Source organism: Orcinus orca, chromosome 2 (genome assembly GCF_937001465.1).
Source record: "Orcinus orca chromosome 2, mOrcOrc1.1, whole genome shotgun sequence".
NCBI classification, from domain to species: Eukaryota; Metazoa; Chordata; class Mammalia; order Artiodactyla; family Delphinidae; genus Orcinus; species Orcinus orca.
The window spans coordinates 16513985-16532048 of NC_064560.1; the positions used below are offsets into that span (position 1 = coordinate 16513985).

The 18064-nt window shown below is 33.9% G+C and overlaps 1 protein-coding gene across 36 annotated transcripts in view; it reads left to right on the top strand.

The window, feature by feature from the left end:
- The window catches only part of CCDC7 (coiled-coil domain containing 7), a 293096-nt gene that overhangs the window by 213800 nt on the left and 61232 nt on the right, over positions 1 to 18064 (top strand). For 34 of the 36 annotated variants that reach the window (XR_007475369.1, XR_007475372.1, XR_007475373.1 and 31 more), the window contains 3 exons: positions 10918 to 11001; positions 14063 to 14146; positions 16307 to 16390. Coding sequence is in view for 27 of the 36 variants with exons in the window: in XM_049705546.1 (XP_049561503.1) it covers positions 10918 to 11001; positions 14063 to 14146; positions 16307 to 16390 (252 nt within the window). In the remaining 9 variants the exon portion in view is untranslated. The remainder of the gene's footprint in view (positions 1 to 10917; positions 11002 to 14062; positions 14147 to 16306; positions 16391 to 18064) is intronic. The other 2 variants (XM_049705545.1, XM_049705547.1) reach the window with 2 other exon arrangements.

An 18064-nucleotide genomic window follows, 5' to 3' on the forward strand; every position in this document is an offset into this window, starting at 1 on the left:
GTAGAATATACACAAAGGAAATGAGAAAGGAAACAAAACTAGTCCCTTAAAAAAATCAATTGACAGACTTCGCTGGCCGTCCAGTGGTTAAGAATCTGTGCTTCCAATGCAGGGGGCATGGGTTTGATCGCTGGTTGGGGAACTAAGATCCCACATGCTGCATGACACAGCCAAAAAAAATAAATTGAACACAAAAGAAGGCAGTATTAGAGGAAATGAAGAACAAAAAAAAATAAGACATACAGAAAACAAATAGCAAAATGGCATAAATAAGTCCCTTAAATGTAAATGGATTAAACTTTCTAAACAAAAGGCAGAGATTGACAGAATGGATAAAAAAAAAATATCCAACTATATGCTTTCCATAAGAGACTCACATTAGATCAACAAAATTGACAAAACTTTAACTAGACTGTTGAAGAAAAAAGAAAGAAGACTCACGCTATTAAATCAGAATAGAAATTGGGAACATTACTGCCAATTTTACAGGAATAAAAAACATTATATTTATTGAATAAGGAAAAAAAATCATTAAATCTCAATAAAACACTCTTCATACTATTTCCTTGTTTGACATTTGTATCTGTAAAAAATACAAAAGAATTTTAGCAATTTTATAGTAAAATATTTCCTCCAATACTGGGAATGAGATAAACGTGTGTTATCACTATTTCTACTCATTTTTGTACTGGCAACCATAGTTCTTACAAAAAAATAATAAAACTTGTAAGCATTCAAAGAAAGAAATAAAACTCATAAATTGCAGACGATGTAACTGTGCAGGTATGTAGTCTAAAAGAATCTGTAGTCTACAGATAAACTCTTAATCAACTGGATTTATTAAAATTACTGAATATAAAGTAAAAATGTATAAAACCCAGTTTTATTTCTATATACTAAGAACACAAAATTAGAAAATGAACATTTTTTAGGAATGATGAAATTTTGTATTAGCACCAAAACAAATAAAAAATCTAGGAATAATTATTTTTTAAAGATATGCAAGACTTCTGTCTTCCACTTTGTCTTCCACATGTAAAGAACTTGGAAGTCCTCACTTCTGCACTCCAAACCAATAAAAGCTGAAAAAACTGACAGTCAACAACTCTTCTTAGCCCTGTCAGAGAATTGAAGTCACAGGGCAAACTGCCACTCTCAATCTGTGGAGATAGATGAATACTGAAAATTACATACTCCTGGGAATAGAAACCAACACTGGAGCCAGCAATTAGGAGGAAAACTTAAGAATAATTGAATAATTGCCAGAAACTGAACATGAACTAGGTTGAGCAATAAAAAAATTCTAGGACACAGCCCTGGATATGCCATACACTTTCATGAAATTTGCCTCCAGGAGCCCTACCAGGTACCTTAGCTGAGTATCAGAAATAAAATCTACTCATGCTTTCAGCAAAGGGAGGAGAAAAGTAAACATTTGAAATACACCAATAGCATTCTTCTTAACAAAGGCCTGCCTTCAAGAAAAACTACTTTACTAGAACCTAACAGATGTGAGGTAAAGGAAATACCAAACTCCAGCCTCTTGGACTTTAAACATTGGGGAAGGGAGATATCCAAGTCCAGCCCTCTTTAATCTTTCTGTCTAAAGAATCTTGAAGAATCAAGAATCTAAAAGAATCAAGAATCTTGTTTCTGGGGGGGAAACAAGCTGAGAAGCAATTGTGAACGTCACAGACCAGAGGAGACTGCCAATAAAAGACCGAGACCTAATCATAGGATTATAGAATGCTTTTCTACTCCCTCATACCTTACCACCACTTCACCAAGGCCCATGGATAATGGGTTACAGATGGAAAAACTGCAATTCTCAGCTTCCATTAAAGAAGTATTTTCTAGGGAAAGCCAAAGACAATAGGGGAGACCAAAAAAGGAAAATAAAGGAAATTTTAGCCTGTGACACCAGCTACAATAAAACAGAAAACACAGCCTAACTCGTCTCCAGTTGAACATAAAACATCATAACAAAACCGTATATACTTCAGTTCTTTTACCTGATATATCATGTCTAGCTTTAAACAAAAAATTATAAGGCATGATAAAAGCAAAACACACAGGCTGAAGACACAAAGCAAGCATCAAGACCAGATGCAGATGTGGCAGAAATTTTGGAATTTTCAAACTGGGAATTTAAAATAACTATAATACAATAAGGGCCCTAGTGAAAAAGTAGACTACATGAAAGAACATATACATAATGTATGCAGAGATTAAACCTCTAAGAAATAATCAAAATGAAATGTTATAAATCAAAAGCACTATAACAGAAATTAAGAATGCCTTTGATGGGCTCCATAGTAGACTGGAAACAGCCAAAGAAAGAAATCAGTGAACTTGAAGATATGGCAATAGAAACTTCCCAAACTGAAAGGCAAAGAGAAAAATAACGAAAAAAGTGGAACAGAGTATTTTAAAAACTGTCAAAAATCAAAGGTATGATTTCAGTGAGCCCAGACTCATGCCTCTTCCCATACATAGAAAAGCGCTAAATTCCTTAACTTGGGTCATCTGGTTTTCTTTAATTAACAATAATCTTGAAGTTCAGACTACCTGCCCTTTGTTACAAAACTTCTATATAACCTAGCTCCCCACCTCACCTCCTCGGAGCAGTTCTCACAGGGTTACTTGAAATGCTGCCTCCCAGGCAGCCACTATGGAAAGCAGTATGAAGTTTCCTCAAAAAAGTTAAAAATAGAACTACCATATGGTCCAGCAGTCACACATGTGGGTATATATCTGAAGGAAATCAAATCACTCTCTTGAAGGGACATTTGTACACCCATGTTTATGATATATATACACATATATGTATGTATGTATATGTGTTATACACACACACACATAATCTAGCCATAAAAAAGAAGGAAATACTGCCCTTTGCAACAATATGGATGAAACTGGAGGGCATTTTGCTAACTGAAGTAAACCAGACAGAGAAAAACAAATGCTGTATGGTATCACTTATATGTGAATCTAAAATAAGAGTCAAACTCATAGAAACAGAGAGGAGAATGGTCGTCACCAGGTCCTGGGGTGGTAGGTTAAATGGAGAGTGGTTGGTCAAAGGGTTCAAACTTTTAGTTATAAGATAAATAACTTCTGAAGATTTAATGTACAGCATGATGACTATATCCAGTAATACTGTGTTGTATACTTGATACTTTCTGAGAGTAGATCTTAAGCATTCTCACCAAAAAAAAAAAAAAAAGAGATAGTAACTATGTAAGGTCATGGATGTGCTAATTAACTGGATTGTGGGACTCATTTCACAATACATATGTATATCAAATCATCATGTTGTATACTTTAAATATATTACAGTTTTTTGTCAATTATACCTTATTAAAGCTGTAAAAAAATAAATACATGCACAAAGAGGCACGCACACGCACAGAAGGTAAAGGCTTAGAGAAAGATATACATGAGTAGCTATATTATTACCAAAGTAGACTTCAGAGCAAGGAAAATTACTAGGAATAAATACATGCATTAGGTAATGATAAAGGAATCAATTCTTCAAGAAGACGTAACATTCTTTAATGTGTTTATACCTAACAATAGTGTCTCAAAATACATGAGGCAAAAACTGATAGAACTACAAGGAGAAATAGACACATCCATTATTATAGTTGGAGACTTTAACACCCCTCTATCAAAAATGGACAGATCCAGCAAGCAAAAAATATCAGTAACAGCAGTTGAGTTCAACAACACCATCAATCAACTGGATCTAACTGATGTCTATTAGAATACATCCTGCAACAACAGAAGGATACATATTGCTCTCAAATTCACATACTCTGCTCACAAAGATAGACCTCATTACAAAACAAATTATACCTTGAAGATTTTAAGAAATAGAAATCACAAAAATTATGCTCTCAGCCCACAATGGAATTAAACTAGAAATCAATCATAGAAAGATAGCTGGCAAATCCCATAATACTTGAAGATGAAACAATACACTTCTATAGCACATGTTCAAAGAAGTATCAAAAGAAATAAAAAATATTTTGAAGTAAGTGAAAATGAAAATACAACTAATAAAAATTTATGTGACACAGTGAAAGAAGTGCTTAAAAGGAAATTATAACATTTGATGCATATATTGGACAATGAGAAAGATCAAAAATCAATTATCTAAGCTCCCTTAGTAAACTAGAAAAGGAATGGCAGAAAATATTTGATAAGATGGACTTGTTTAAAATTAATACTTATACTCTGTGAAAGACACTTTTAAGAGAACGAAAAGACATGCCACATATTGGGAGAAAATATTTACAAAACACATATCTTAAGAAGGACTTGCATTTGAAATATATTTTAAAAGATTGAATTCAACACTTAAAAAAGAACCCAATTTAAAAACTCTCAGAATATCTGAACAGACACCTGATCAAGGATGATGTGAAGATGGCTAAGTGTGTGAACTCATATGTCATTGGATAAGTGCAAATTAAAACAACAATCAGATACCTAATGAAACACACCTAGGAGAATGGCTAATCCAAAACACTGACAACACCAAATGCTGTCAAGAAAGTGGAGTACAGGAACTTTTGTTCATTCTTGTTGGGAATGCAAAATTCTATACCCACTTTGGAAGACAGTTTGCATTATTTTAAAGCTCAACGTACTCTAACCATACAATCCAACTGTTGTGCTCTTAGTATTTACCCAAATGAGTTAAGGTCTTACGTTCATGCAATAACCTGCATTAATGTTTACAGCAGCTTTATAACTGCCCCAAACTGGAAGCAAACAAGATGTTTTTCAGTAAGTGAATGCATAAACAATCTGTGGTACATCCATATAATGGTACATTATTCAACAATAAAAATAAATGGACTATCAAGCCAGGAGAAGACATGGCAGAAACTTAAATGCATATTGTTAAGTGAAAGAAGCCAGTCTGAAAAAGCTGTGTAATTTCAACTGTATACCGCTCTGGAAAAGGTAAATCTATAGGCAGTAAAAAGATCAGGAGTTCCCAGGGGTTCAGGGTGAAGGGGGATAAATGGTTGGAGCTCAGGGAATTCTTAATGTGCCAAAGCTATTTTGTAAGATACTGTAGTAGTAAACACTTGACATTATGCATTTATCAAAATGCATAATGTACATTTATGCATTTATCAAAATGCATAATTTACATTTATGCACATTATGCATAATGTACTGTACAAAATAAGAGTTATCTCTCATGTAAATCATGGGTGTTAATTATTAGTGATGTATCAGTATTGGATTATCAATTGTAACAAACGTATGATCTAATACAAGATGGTAATAATAGGGAAACTATACCAGTGGAAGCGAGTGCAGAACTCTCTGTAGTTTCTGCACAATTTCTCTGAACTCCTAAATTGCTCTAAAAAAACAAAGTCTATTAAAATGTTCAAAAAGATGTTCAAAGTCTCAACACAGCAAACTGCAAAACATTATTTAGAGAATTTTAAAGAACTAAATAAATGGAACTATATTCCAGGTTTATAGATTAGAAGACTCAATATTTTGAAGAACAAATTTCTTGAAAATCTATGTATTTAATGCAGTCAGTATCAAAATTTTAGCAATAATTTTTCTAAAAATTGACAAGGTAATTCTAAAATTTATATAGAAATGCATAGGGCCAAAGTAGGAAATATAATCTTGACAAAGAAGACTACAATTGAAGGATATAAAGTGCCTGGTATCAGGTATTATTATAAAAATACAATAATACAAGCAGTTTGCTACTGGTACAATGATAGATAAATAGACTTAAATGTATTGAAGACAAGAAAATATGTAACAACAGTAAAAAAAATATTCTTTTCAAAATAATTCTATTCATATGCATATTATAAAATAATAGGCCTCCTAGAAAATGCTATAGGAAAATATGTTCCTGTCTTTGGACTAGATATTTTTTAAACAGGATACAATTGACACTAACTATAAATGTAAATGTTTTAAAACTGGATTTAATCTTCAGAATTGTATCCATTAAAATACACCATTAAGATATTTAAAAAGCAAATGACACTCACCATTGCAACAACAAGAGTAAAATACTTAGGAATAAACCTACCTAAGGAGGTAAAAGACCTATACTCAGAAAACTATAAGACACTGATGAAAGAAATCAAAGATGACACAAACACATGGAGAGATATACTATGTTTGTGGATTGGAAGAATCAATATTGTGAAAATGACTATACTACCCAAAGCAATCTACAGATTCAGTGCAATCCCTATCAAATTACCAATGGCAGTTTTTAAAGAACTGGAACAAAAAATCTTAAAATTTGTATGGAGACACAAAAAGCCCTGAATAGCAATCTTGAGGGGAAAAAAATGGAGCTGGAGGAATCAGACTCCCTGACTTCAGACTATACTACAGAGCTACAGTAATCAAGACAATATGGTACTGGCACAAAAACGGAAATACAGATCAATGGAACAGGATAGAAAGCCCCAGGGATAAACCCATGCACCTATGGTCAACTAATCTATGACAAAGGAGACAAAGATATACAATGGAGAAAAGACAGTCTCTTCAGTAAGTGGTGCTGGGAAGGTAGCTACATATAAAAGAATGAAATTAGAACACTCCTAGCACCATACACAAAAATAAACTCAAAATGGATTAAAGATCTAAATGTAAGACCGGACACTATAAAACTCTTAGAGGAAAACATAGGGGAAACACTCTTTGACATAAATCACAGCAAGATCTTTTTTGACCCACCTTCTAGAGTAATGGAAATGAAAACAAAAATAAGCAAATGGGACCTAATGAAACTTAAAAGCTTTTGCACAGCACAGGAAACTATAAGCAAGATGAAAAGACAGCCCTCAGAATGGGAGAAGATATTTGCAAACGAATCAACGGACAAAGGATTAATCTCCAAAATATATAAACAGCTCATGCAGCTCAATATTAAAAAATCAAACAACCCAATCAAGCAATAGGCAGAAGACCTAAATAGACATCTTTCTAAAGAAGACACAGATGGCCAAGAGGCACATAAGAAGCTTCTCAACATCACTAATTATTAGAGAAATGCAAATCAAAACTACAATGAGGTATCACCTCACACCGATTAGACTGGGCATCATCAGAAAATCTACAAACAACTTCTGGAGAGGGTGTGCACTGTTGGTGGGAACGTAAATTGATACAGCCACTATGGAGAACAGTATGAATGTTTCTTAAAAAACAAAAAGTAGAATTGCCATATGACCCAGCAATCCCACTACTGGGCATATACCCAGAGAAAACTGTAATTCAAAAACACACATGCACCCCAGTGTTCATTGCAGCACTATTTACAATAGCCAGGTCACACAGAAGCAACCTAAATGCCCATTGACAGACGAATGGATAAAGAAGATGTGGTACATAAATACAGTGGAATATCACTCAGCCATAAAAAGGAATGAAATTGGGTCATTTGTAGAGATGTGGATGGATCTAGAGACTGTCATACAGAGTGAAGTAAGTCAGAAAGAGGAAAACAAATATCATGTATTAATGCATATATGTGGAATCTAGAAAAATGGTGCAGATGAACCTGTTTGCGAGGCAGAAATAGATACAGATGTAGAGAACAAACATATGGACACCAAGGGGGGAAAGCAGGGGGGTGGAGGAATGAATTGGGAGATTGGGATTGACTAATATGTATAAAATAGGTAACTAATAAAAAGAAAAAGAATTGGCTGTTCATCCACAATTCCACAAAGTAGAAACTCAGCAGGTAGTCTATGAAAGAGCTGCAGTAAAGGTTTAGCACAAAGGGAATTATTCTTTGTTGCTGTGGAGTTAAACTTTAGCCTTAAATTCCTGGTTTGTTAAAATAGTTTCAGTACTTAATTTTCAGGGCCATGATTGATCAGTATGTTCCCTTATAAACTGAGTTTTAGCTAGCCAGTCCCAATGCTGTAAAGAAAACATTAAAAATAAATCATTTCAACCGTTAAGAGAAAAAAAAAAAGCAAATGACAGAGTAGGTTTGCAGCACAAACATCCAACAGAAAGCTTTCAACCAGATATTTAAAGAATTTCTAGCATAGAAATAAATTGAAAACCCAATAGAAAAGTGGTCAAAATCTTAAACATGTACTTCACCAAAGAAGATATCTAAATGACTAATAAACATTTGAAAATTATAGCCCTATTAGTAATCTAGAAAATTGGAGTTAAAATCATGAAGATACTATGACATACCATCATTGAGCCTAAATCAGAAAGAATGACAGAATCAAGTCATGATAATGTAGAGCAACTATTACGGAACTTTCAGAAACTGCTGGTAGTAGTATAAACTGATACATGCACACACTGGAAAACTGTTATTTCTACTCCTTATTGGGAACTCCAATAAGATTTATGGCTGACTTTTCATCAGAAACTATGGAGAGCAAAAGGCAATAGGATGGCCTATTCAAAATGCAAAAGAAAAATAACTGTCAACCCAAAATTTTATATCCAGCGAAATTATCTCTCAAAAATAAAGGTGAAGTAAAGAGATTTTAAAACAAATAAAAAATTGAGAAAATTCATTGCTAACAGATTCACTTTATGACAAGTACAAAGGAAATTCTTCAGGCTGAAAATTTGAATCCCCTAAAAAAGAGACTGGGTAAAAGTAATTCTGTAATTATAAAAGGTAGTATAAATACATATATGTAAAGAAATAAAGCAATAATTAAACAATAATTAAACATAAATAATGTTAAGTTTTAAAAATGACTTTATATTTATAGCTTATAGGTTATTATATTTATAGTACGTATAATAGCAGTGCAAAAATGTGGAGGAGGGAATAATGGTATATGAGGGTAGCATTTCTATACCTCACTGGAATTACTGGAATTTACTTAGTATAATTCTGATGTAGATTCTTTTTTCATTGTGAAAAAATTGACCTATAACATTGTGTATTTAACATTTACAAGGTGTTGATTTGATACATTTGTATATTGCAACATGATCACCCTAGTGTTAGCTAATGCCTCCATCATGTCAGATAATTATCATTTCTTTTTTGTGGTAAGAATATTGCCTAGTCTCTTTTAAAATTGACTGTGGTGATGGTCATACAACTCTGTGAATATATCTTTAAAAACATTGAAATGAACACTTTAAATGGGCAAATTGTATAATATGTTATATATGTTTTAAAACTAGCTCAGTGAATGCCAAGAATAGGATAAAAAAGGATTTCAAAAGTGGGAGGGTATGATAAGGGAGAAAACTGACTTTTACTAGATAATACATTTCTCCAGCACATACTTTTTAATTGCTAGTACTTAACCTAACCTTCCCTCAGATGCTGTTTTCGTTGCCTCTTGCTTATTTAAGTATTCTTTGCTTCCTTAATTCAAATGAGCAAGTCCTTCTTACATATACCAGTTGCAGAAAGAACTAGAGAAGCTAAAATATAACTGCTAATATTCCCCAGTTTTGTTTTGCTATAGATCTTATTACTTTCACAAAATGTTGCTACTTAAGTATTGAAAAGTTGTTCTGCCTAATCTGACACACCTGTTTCATTTTGGTAATGGTGCTGCAGCAGGTAACCACCTCTACACAGATTGCACAACCTTTAATACTTACTGACTCATCCATTTCTCTGAAAAAAGACTTCCATCTGGGTATCTTAGTCATGACAGGTTTCTAACTTCAGGTACATGTTCTGCTAGAAACAAATTCACCACAAAATTTTAGACCCAATAGTTGATCATTTCTAATTATTCCTTTTCAGTATAAACTCTCCTCTAATAATGTTCATGTATTTTTCTTGTAATTGGACCTAATTGCAGTTACTAAATCAAGCAAAAATTTTAAATGACATAGGAACTCAAATGGTAAGAGACCCAATCTCAATCCAGGTACTTCTACAAATTTAACCATTTCTTCCTCCCAAGCAACAAGGGCTACATGCTGAAAGGACTTGGGAGAGCACGTTTTTTCAGTCTATAAAACATTCTGTTATTCTTTTCCATCACTGATGCCTACTTTGTTTATGCTTAAGTAACATAAAAAGGGCATTAAAATATTCCTGGATGAGTCCAAGTATTTCTGCTCTGTGGTAAATTTCCATGGCGACCCTAGTTTGCAACATAATCTGAGGAAAAAACTGTTATATTCCACATTACTGGGTATATATCCCTACAGTATGATTATGAGTTTAATGTACACTTAAGAGTTATATTATTATCATAACTCTCCCAGATATTTTAATTTAGCATAAGAGATAGCATTGTATGGAAAAAGCACTGGTTAAAGAATTATAAGTTGGAAGGTTGTACATCAAGTTTGTCATTATCTGGATACACAATCTTGGTCAAGTCATTAACATCTCTAAGCCTCAATATATGGAGGCTTAATGATTGCTAACGGCCATTCCAATTCTAAGGTTTAATGATTCTTCAACCCATATAATCCATTATAATGCATATTTATTAATAACAAGGCTAATTATGATAGTACCGCACATGGGGCTTTCTTGGTGGTGCAGTGGTTGAGAATCCACCTGCCAGTGCAGGGGACACGGGGTTTGAGCCCTGGTTCAGGAAGATCCCACGTGTCACAGAGCAACTAAGCCCATGAGCCACAACTGCTGAGCCCATGTGCCACAACTACTGAAGCCTGCACAACTAGAGCCCATGCTCCGCAACAAGAGAAGCCACCACAATGAGAAGGCTGTGCACTGCAATGAAGAGTAGCCCCCACTTGCCACAACTGGAGAAAGTCCACGTGCAGCAACGAAGACCCAACACAGCCGTTGTGTGTATATATATATATATATATATATATAAAAGATAGTACTGCACATGAACACACAGACACACACTCATGTGTTAGGGTTACTTTACAAAGTGTTTTGATATCTGTTTATTTCTATAGAAATTGATCTAGAACCCTTGAAAGATACTGTTGGAAGACGTATATTAATGGCAGAAATGAAGATACAACCAAAGAGTGTCCCTGGTAAGTCTAATCCTTCCAAGTCTAATCTTTATGGTTTATTTACCTTCTTTGGAGTTTATGTATGAATTTTTTAATGATAAGAGTACTTGTATATTATTATTATATAGGTAAAGTCTTCGTGATTACCCTCATAATTAATTGTACTGTGGTATTTACTAGAACTTTAAAAGTTAGGTAGACATTTTGATTTTTAGAAATGAGCCATTTAAAAATTAAACCATAAAATTAAATGCTATAGTGGCCTTAGAATATACTTGATGCAAGTATGTTCAGTTCTGTTCTAATCTTTTTCTATTACTGGCTTAGATAGAAGGAAAAGGAGAAAGGTTTCCGGATCAATGTGATAACAACAAGGGGAATTTAACAGATAGTTAATTCATTGGTTACCATTTCTCTCTATTCGATGGAAATATCAGGTATATTATCCTAACTCATCTGTGGTAGAGTCATTAGTTGTGTTACGTAGTTCAGAGATTGTACTACAGCCTTTACTCTTGTAACAGTGATAGGCACACTGCCCTTGACTTCTGCTGTGACACCAAAAGAGGCAGACAATTTAACAGAGATGTAACGGAAAGAGACAAAGACAACACTCCTAAAACCACTATTATCCAAGGCTTTTTCCCTTGGGGAGCAACAGTTATGCTTTCAAACTGCTAAGGGAAATGACTTCAGTAAAATATTTTAGCCAAATAACTAAATATATAAACAAGAAAACAATAATAATATGCCCTGTAAGAGGAAGAAGTCAGTATGCAGAGATGCTATATTATATATCTAAAATATTCAGTTTTCAGCATAAAATTATGGGTCATGTAAAGAAACAGTAAAATGTGACATATAACAAGGAAAAAGACATGCAACAAAAAACTGCCTGTGAGAATCCTAGATATTGGACAAAACTAAAACTAAACTAGACTAAAAAGCAGTTATTATAAATATGTTCAAAGAACTAAATGTAAACATTATTTAGAAGGAAAGGAAGGTCTGATAGTGTTTCATCAAATAGGGAATATATACAAAGAGAAATACATTATTTTGAAAAGGAACACATGTAAATCCAGGATTGAAAGTATAATAACTGAATTTTTTTAAATCCAGTAGGGGGTGTTCAGTATTTTAACACTGTCAGAAGAAAGAATCAGCAAATTTAAAGTATGGAAATATAGCATGGACAGCAGAGGCATTAAAGAGCAGAAAATATCATTTTAAATAATGACAGAAAAGAAAACCAGATATTATAAATAAAATGGTTAAAATAATAAACACTATATATACATGCTTTGTCTTCTCTCAGTTTCTCTGTGTAGCACAAAGTTATGTAAATAAATAATTTAAAAAACAATTGTAATAAATGAATTTATGTTTATATGTTTCATATATAAAAATGGGAAAAAATTATAAGAATTAAGTTATAAAGAGAACTATATATGTAGAATATGAAAATAACATTTCTAAATCTTCCTGGAATTTAATCTGTTTAGTATAAGTAGAAGTAGATTCTAAAATTGACTATGGTGATTGTTACACAGTTCTATGAATATACTGATAAGCATAGAATGGATGTTTAAAATGGGTCAATTGTATAGCATGTTACATGTTTTTTTAAAAATAGTTCAGCGAACTCCAAGCAGGGTAGGATTTTTTAAAAGACTTAAAAGCAATAAGAAATGTTGTGAAGGAGGAAAATTGTGGCTCTTAATAGATTAGGTTTCTCCACCCCATATCATTTATTATGCTCCTAGTTTTTAATTCAGTCTGCCCTCAAGGGCTGTTCTCACTGCCTCCCTGCTCACCTAAGGATCCTTTGCTTTCTCAGATCAAATGAATCAGTTCTTCTAATTATATCTGTTGGAGAAAGACCAGAGGGCTAAAGTTTGTCTGCTGATGTTCTCCAGTTATGTGTTGCTATAGCAGACATTACTTTCACAAATGCTGTAACTTAATTACTAAAAACTTGTTCTGCCCAATCCAACGTGTCTTTGATTTTAGTAGTGACGCCCCATATGGTCTTTACCTCTGTTTAGATTGCAGTGGTGATAAATTTGTGTTGCCTCAGTGATAGAGCATGTTTGAAGTATTCATGGGCTCAGCCATTTCTCCAAAGGAAGACTTCCAATCTATAAATTCTGGATATGACAGGTTCCAACTTCACTTACATGCTGTGTTAGAACCAATTTTTGCCCACACAAAACTTTACGCAACAGGTGACCCAGAGTCACCAATTCTCATTATTCCTTTTGCAATATAAAATTCTTTTAAATAAATTTTTTTCTGATATTGGACCTAGATCATCATTTCTGAATCCAACAAAAAGTAAAAACCATGTAAAGACTCAGATGGAAAGGGGTACAATATCAGTGCTCACATTCCTGCAAATTACCCATTTCCTCCTGCACAGGGGAGAAAAGGTCTACATGCTAAGAGAACCTGAGAGGGTGCTTTATCTCTGTCCACAAATTACTTGTTTTTCTTTTCCATCAATGATGCCTACTTGACAAACAGTTGCATAACCTTAAAAAAAGGGAATTAAAGTGTTCCTGGACAAGTCAAAGAATTTCTGCCTCACAGTAAAATTCTGTGACTGTGATGCCCATTGTTTGCAATTTAACCTGGGAAAAAAATGTCATGTCTGGCCTCACCAGGTATATCTTTACGATATGAATATGCTTTTAATGTAGAGAAGAAAGTTATATTTATTAAAATAAACTCTCTAGGATGACTTAAATTTGCAAAAGACTTTGTATTTTATGGATAAAACCCTAGTTAAAGAATTATCAGGTATCAGTTTATGGATCAGTTTTGTTGTTACCTAGATTTGTGGCCTTGGTCAAATCACTAACCATTTCTAGGCCTCAATATAATGAGGCTTGTATGATTGCTAACGGCCCTTCCAACTCTAAGGTCCTGTGAGCCTACAGTCCAGGCATTTCATTATAATTGTTGTCCTATAATTTTAAAATGCTAATTAAAGGAGTACTATACACACATAAACTCACACACAAAAACACATGTTAATATATACCTTACAAAAGTGTTTTGAAACTGTTTATTTCTATAGGCACTGATACAGAGCGCTTCCCAGATGCTATTGGAAGAGGTATAATAAAGGGTGGAATCAAGACACAATCCAAGAGTCATCCTGGTAAGAACAAGAATATTTCAAGTCTATTTCTGCTTTATTTATCTTCTCGAGTTTATTTAAGTTTGGGTCTAAATGACTATAGTACCTATATGCTATTACTATAGGATGAAACGTTTTCACTAATTCTCTCCTATTATTATTGGAACTCTAGCAGTTACTAACAATGGAAAATTAGCTACATAGTGTAAGTTTTAGAACCCATTCATTTAAAACTTATCCATAAAAATTCAATGCTGTAGTAAGCTTAGAATATGCTTGATGGAAGCATTTCAAATGCTGCTCTACTCACTTTCCTTTTCAGACTAGAAAGATGGTTGCTTTGTATTTGCAAAAGCAGAAAGGCTGGTTTAGGAATGGGATTAAAAGAGAGATTTCATTGCTTACTAATTCCCTCTATATAATTGAAATACCAGGCACATTTTCAGTATCTCAGGTGAAGTAGAGGTGTTTAGTTTTGTTACATAGTCTGTAGTTTACACTACTGCCACTTGTCTTGGTGTTATAGTGTTTGACACACTGCTTCTTGATCTTTGGTGTGATATTAAAGGAGGCAGAGAGCTTAACAGAAAAACAAGGGAAAGAGACAGTCAGCAGGAAAAACAAGTGTCATCCAAAGGTGACTGTTTGCATGCCCAAGTCTGTGCCCCCAGAGGAGCAACATTAGAAGATTCACACTGCAGAGAAGGAGACTTCTCTACAATAGAATATATTCCAGCCAAGTCACTAAATAAATAATCAGGCAAACAGCAACAGCAAGCCTCCAAAGGGGAGAGGAACTCAGTATCCAGATTTCTTACAAGATATTGTCTAGAACGCCCAGTATAAACCCCCCAAAAATATGAGACATGCAAAGAAACAGTAAAGTGTGGATCATATACTAGGAACTTCAGGAAGAGTAGGCTTAAAAAATAATTTAAGCAGTGGGAGGGTATTGTGAGGAGGGAAATTGTGATTCTTACTAGATTTCAGATTTCTCTAGCACATACTCCCTTTTCCCTCGTCCTTAATTCTATCTGCTATCTGCTATCAAATGCTCTTCTTAATGCTTCCTTGCTTATATAAGCATCTTTACATGCTTCTTTCAACTGGGCCTGTCATTCTTAACCTATACCAGTTGGAGAAAAACCAGAGAGCCTCAATTATATCTACTCAATTGGCTCTTTAACACTTACTTCTGGTCTCAGCCATTACAACAAAGTAAGATCCACCTTATGGTGTCAGGTTCAGGATAGGTTTCCAACCTCTGGTGCATGCTCTTCTGTAACTAGCTTTCATTCATAAAACACTGGACACATAATTTGACCCAAGTCAGCAATCCTACTTAACCCCTCTTTCAATATGAATTTTTCTTTAAACTTTCATGTATTAAAACAAAATACATGAATGTTATTTCTCTCCTTTGACCTAGTTAGTACTTTCTAAATCCCGCCAAATGTCCAAATCACATAAAAACTCAGATGGGATGGGATGCAGTCCCAATGCTGGTACTGCCTCAGATTTACCCATTTCCCCCTCCCCAGTTACAAGGTGTACATAGTAAGAGGACCTGATAGGCAGTTTTTCTTAGACTACAGAATATCTTGTTACTCTTCTACATCTTTGATGTCTGCTTGATTTACATAGCCTTAAAAATGGCATTAAACATTCTTGAGAGAGTCAAAGAATTTCTACCTGGTAGTAACTTTCCGTAATGTGGGACCATGGTTTGTCTCTTGACCAGTGGGGAAAAAATGCCACGTTCCACTCATAGGTATATCCTTAACAGTATGAGTGTCCTCTTAGTGTAAACTTGGCAGTTATATCATTTACACGAACTCCCCAAGATGATTGAAGTTTGTATGGGACAGTGCATTGTGTATGAAAAGCACTGGTTAAGGAATTATGGGGCATCAGCTTGTACTCAGTTTTGCATTATCTTGGTGTGTGTTCTCAATCAAATCACAAAACATCTCTAAGCTTCAATAGCATGAGGCTTATATGATTGCTAAGAGCCCTTCAAATTCTAATGTTTTATGATTGTGCAATGCAGACATTATATTATGTCTCTTCGATAATACAAGTACTAATTAAGTTAGTACTACACACAGACACAAAGACACACATACATGTGTGTTAATGGTTACCTTACAATGTGTTTTGAAATTTGTTTTCTATCCATAGAGACTGATATACAACGCATGAGAGATACTGTTGGAAGAGAAAAAGCAGTTGGTGAAATCAAGACACATCATCAGAGTCACCCTGGTAAGAACAAGAATTTTCCAAGTCTAATAATTTATGGTTTATGTCTTCTCTGGGACTTAATTAACTATGAATCATTAATGATAACAGTAACTGTATGTTAGTATTAATGGGCAGTAATCTTCATGAATTTCCTCTTATAATTAGTTAAACTCTAGTATTTACTGTCAATGGAAATTTAGCTGGATATTTTTCAGTTGTAATCTCATCCATTTGGAAAGTAATCCATATGATCCAATGCTCTAATGACCTTAGAATATGCTTGGTTTAAGTATTTATAACTGTGATTCTACTCACTTTCTTGCTGGCTTAGAAAGGAATATTGCTTTGAAATTGAAAAAGCAAAAAAGCTAGTTGATGAGTGGCATAAGAAGAGGAACATAACAGTTATTTCACTGATTACCAATTTCCTCTACATAATTAAGTTGGTATGTAAATTTATATCTCTACTAGAGTGGAGTTCTCTAGCTGAGTTTTATTATTCGCAGATTACTGCTTTAGTCCTGGAGTAACAGGGTTCGATACATTTCTCTTTGTTGCAAGAAATACTGTCATTATGAACTTTTTACAGAATTGATGCTGAAAGCTAGCATTGGAAAGTAACTGAATCCTTAGATATAAGCACCAAAATACATGTTTTCACTGAAATTTAAGGCAAGATTTCTGAAACTTTGCTTTTGAATGCTTTATTTTATTATATTCTCGCTTTTATTCCTGTAAAAAAATAGTGTTGTAAATGAATCAAATAAATATTACTTGCTCCAACAGCTTTTAACTGGGGAAAAGCTGGGTGGTGTAAAAATGAAATTGTTGGAACCAAGCAGTTAAATTTGGTGTATTACGATAAGCCATTTTTCCATGTCTTTAATTTTCAGAGTATTTTTGGTTAGGTTCTTTCAATTAATTTTTGCTTCCATGTTGCTTATTAATAGGAGTCCTTGTCAGTTTTGAATAACAGCCTTAGACACAGCAACAAAGTGCTTTCATTTACACCCGTTCAATTCTGGGACGAAGTGAGAGAGTGGCATGGACTTTTATATACTACCAAATGTAAAATAGATTGCTAGTGGGAAGCAGCTGCATAGCACAGGGAGATCAGCTTGGTGCTTTGTGACCACCTAGAGGGGTGGGATAGGGAGGGTGGGAGGGAGACCAAGAGGGAGGAAATATGGGGATATATGTATATGTATAGCTGATTCACTTTGTTATGAAGCAGAAACTAACACACCATTGTAAAGCAATTATACTCCAGTAAAGATGTTTAAAAATAAAATACAAAAAAGAATCATGCCTTTTAACAACAAAATTAATTATTTTATATTTAGTAATGGTAAATTTATAATTAAACACTAAATAAAATCTGAAAGACAGAAACTGCTACGAGGAAAGGAGTTGAAATGAATGTCGTAATCAAATACAAAAATGAAAAAGTGTTTTGTCCCACCTCACCAGGTACATCCCTCCCATATGAATGTGTTTTTAATATACACAAGAGAGTTATATTTATTAAGAAAAACTCTCTAGGATGACTTAAATTTGTGAAAGACTTTGTATTTTATGGGAAAAGTCCTAGTTAAGGAACTATGAGGCCTCAGTTTATGAGTCAGTTTTGTCATTGCCTGGATATATGGTCTTGGTCAAATCACTAAGCATTTCTAAGCCTCAATATAATGAGGT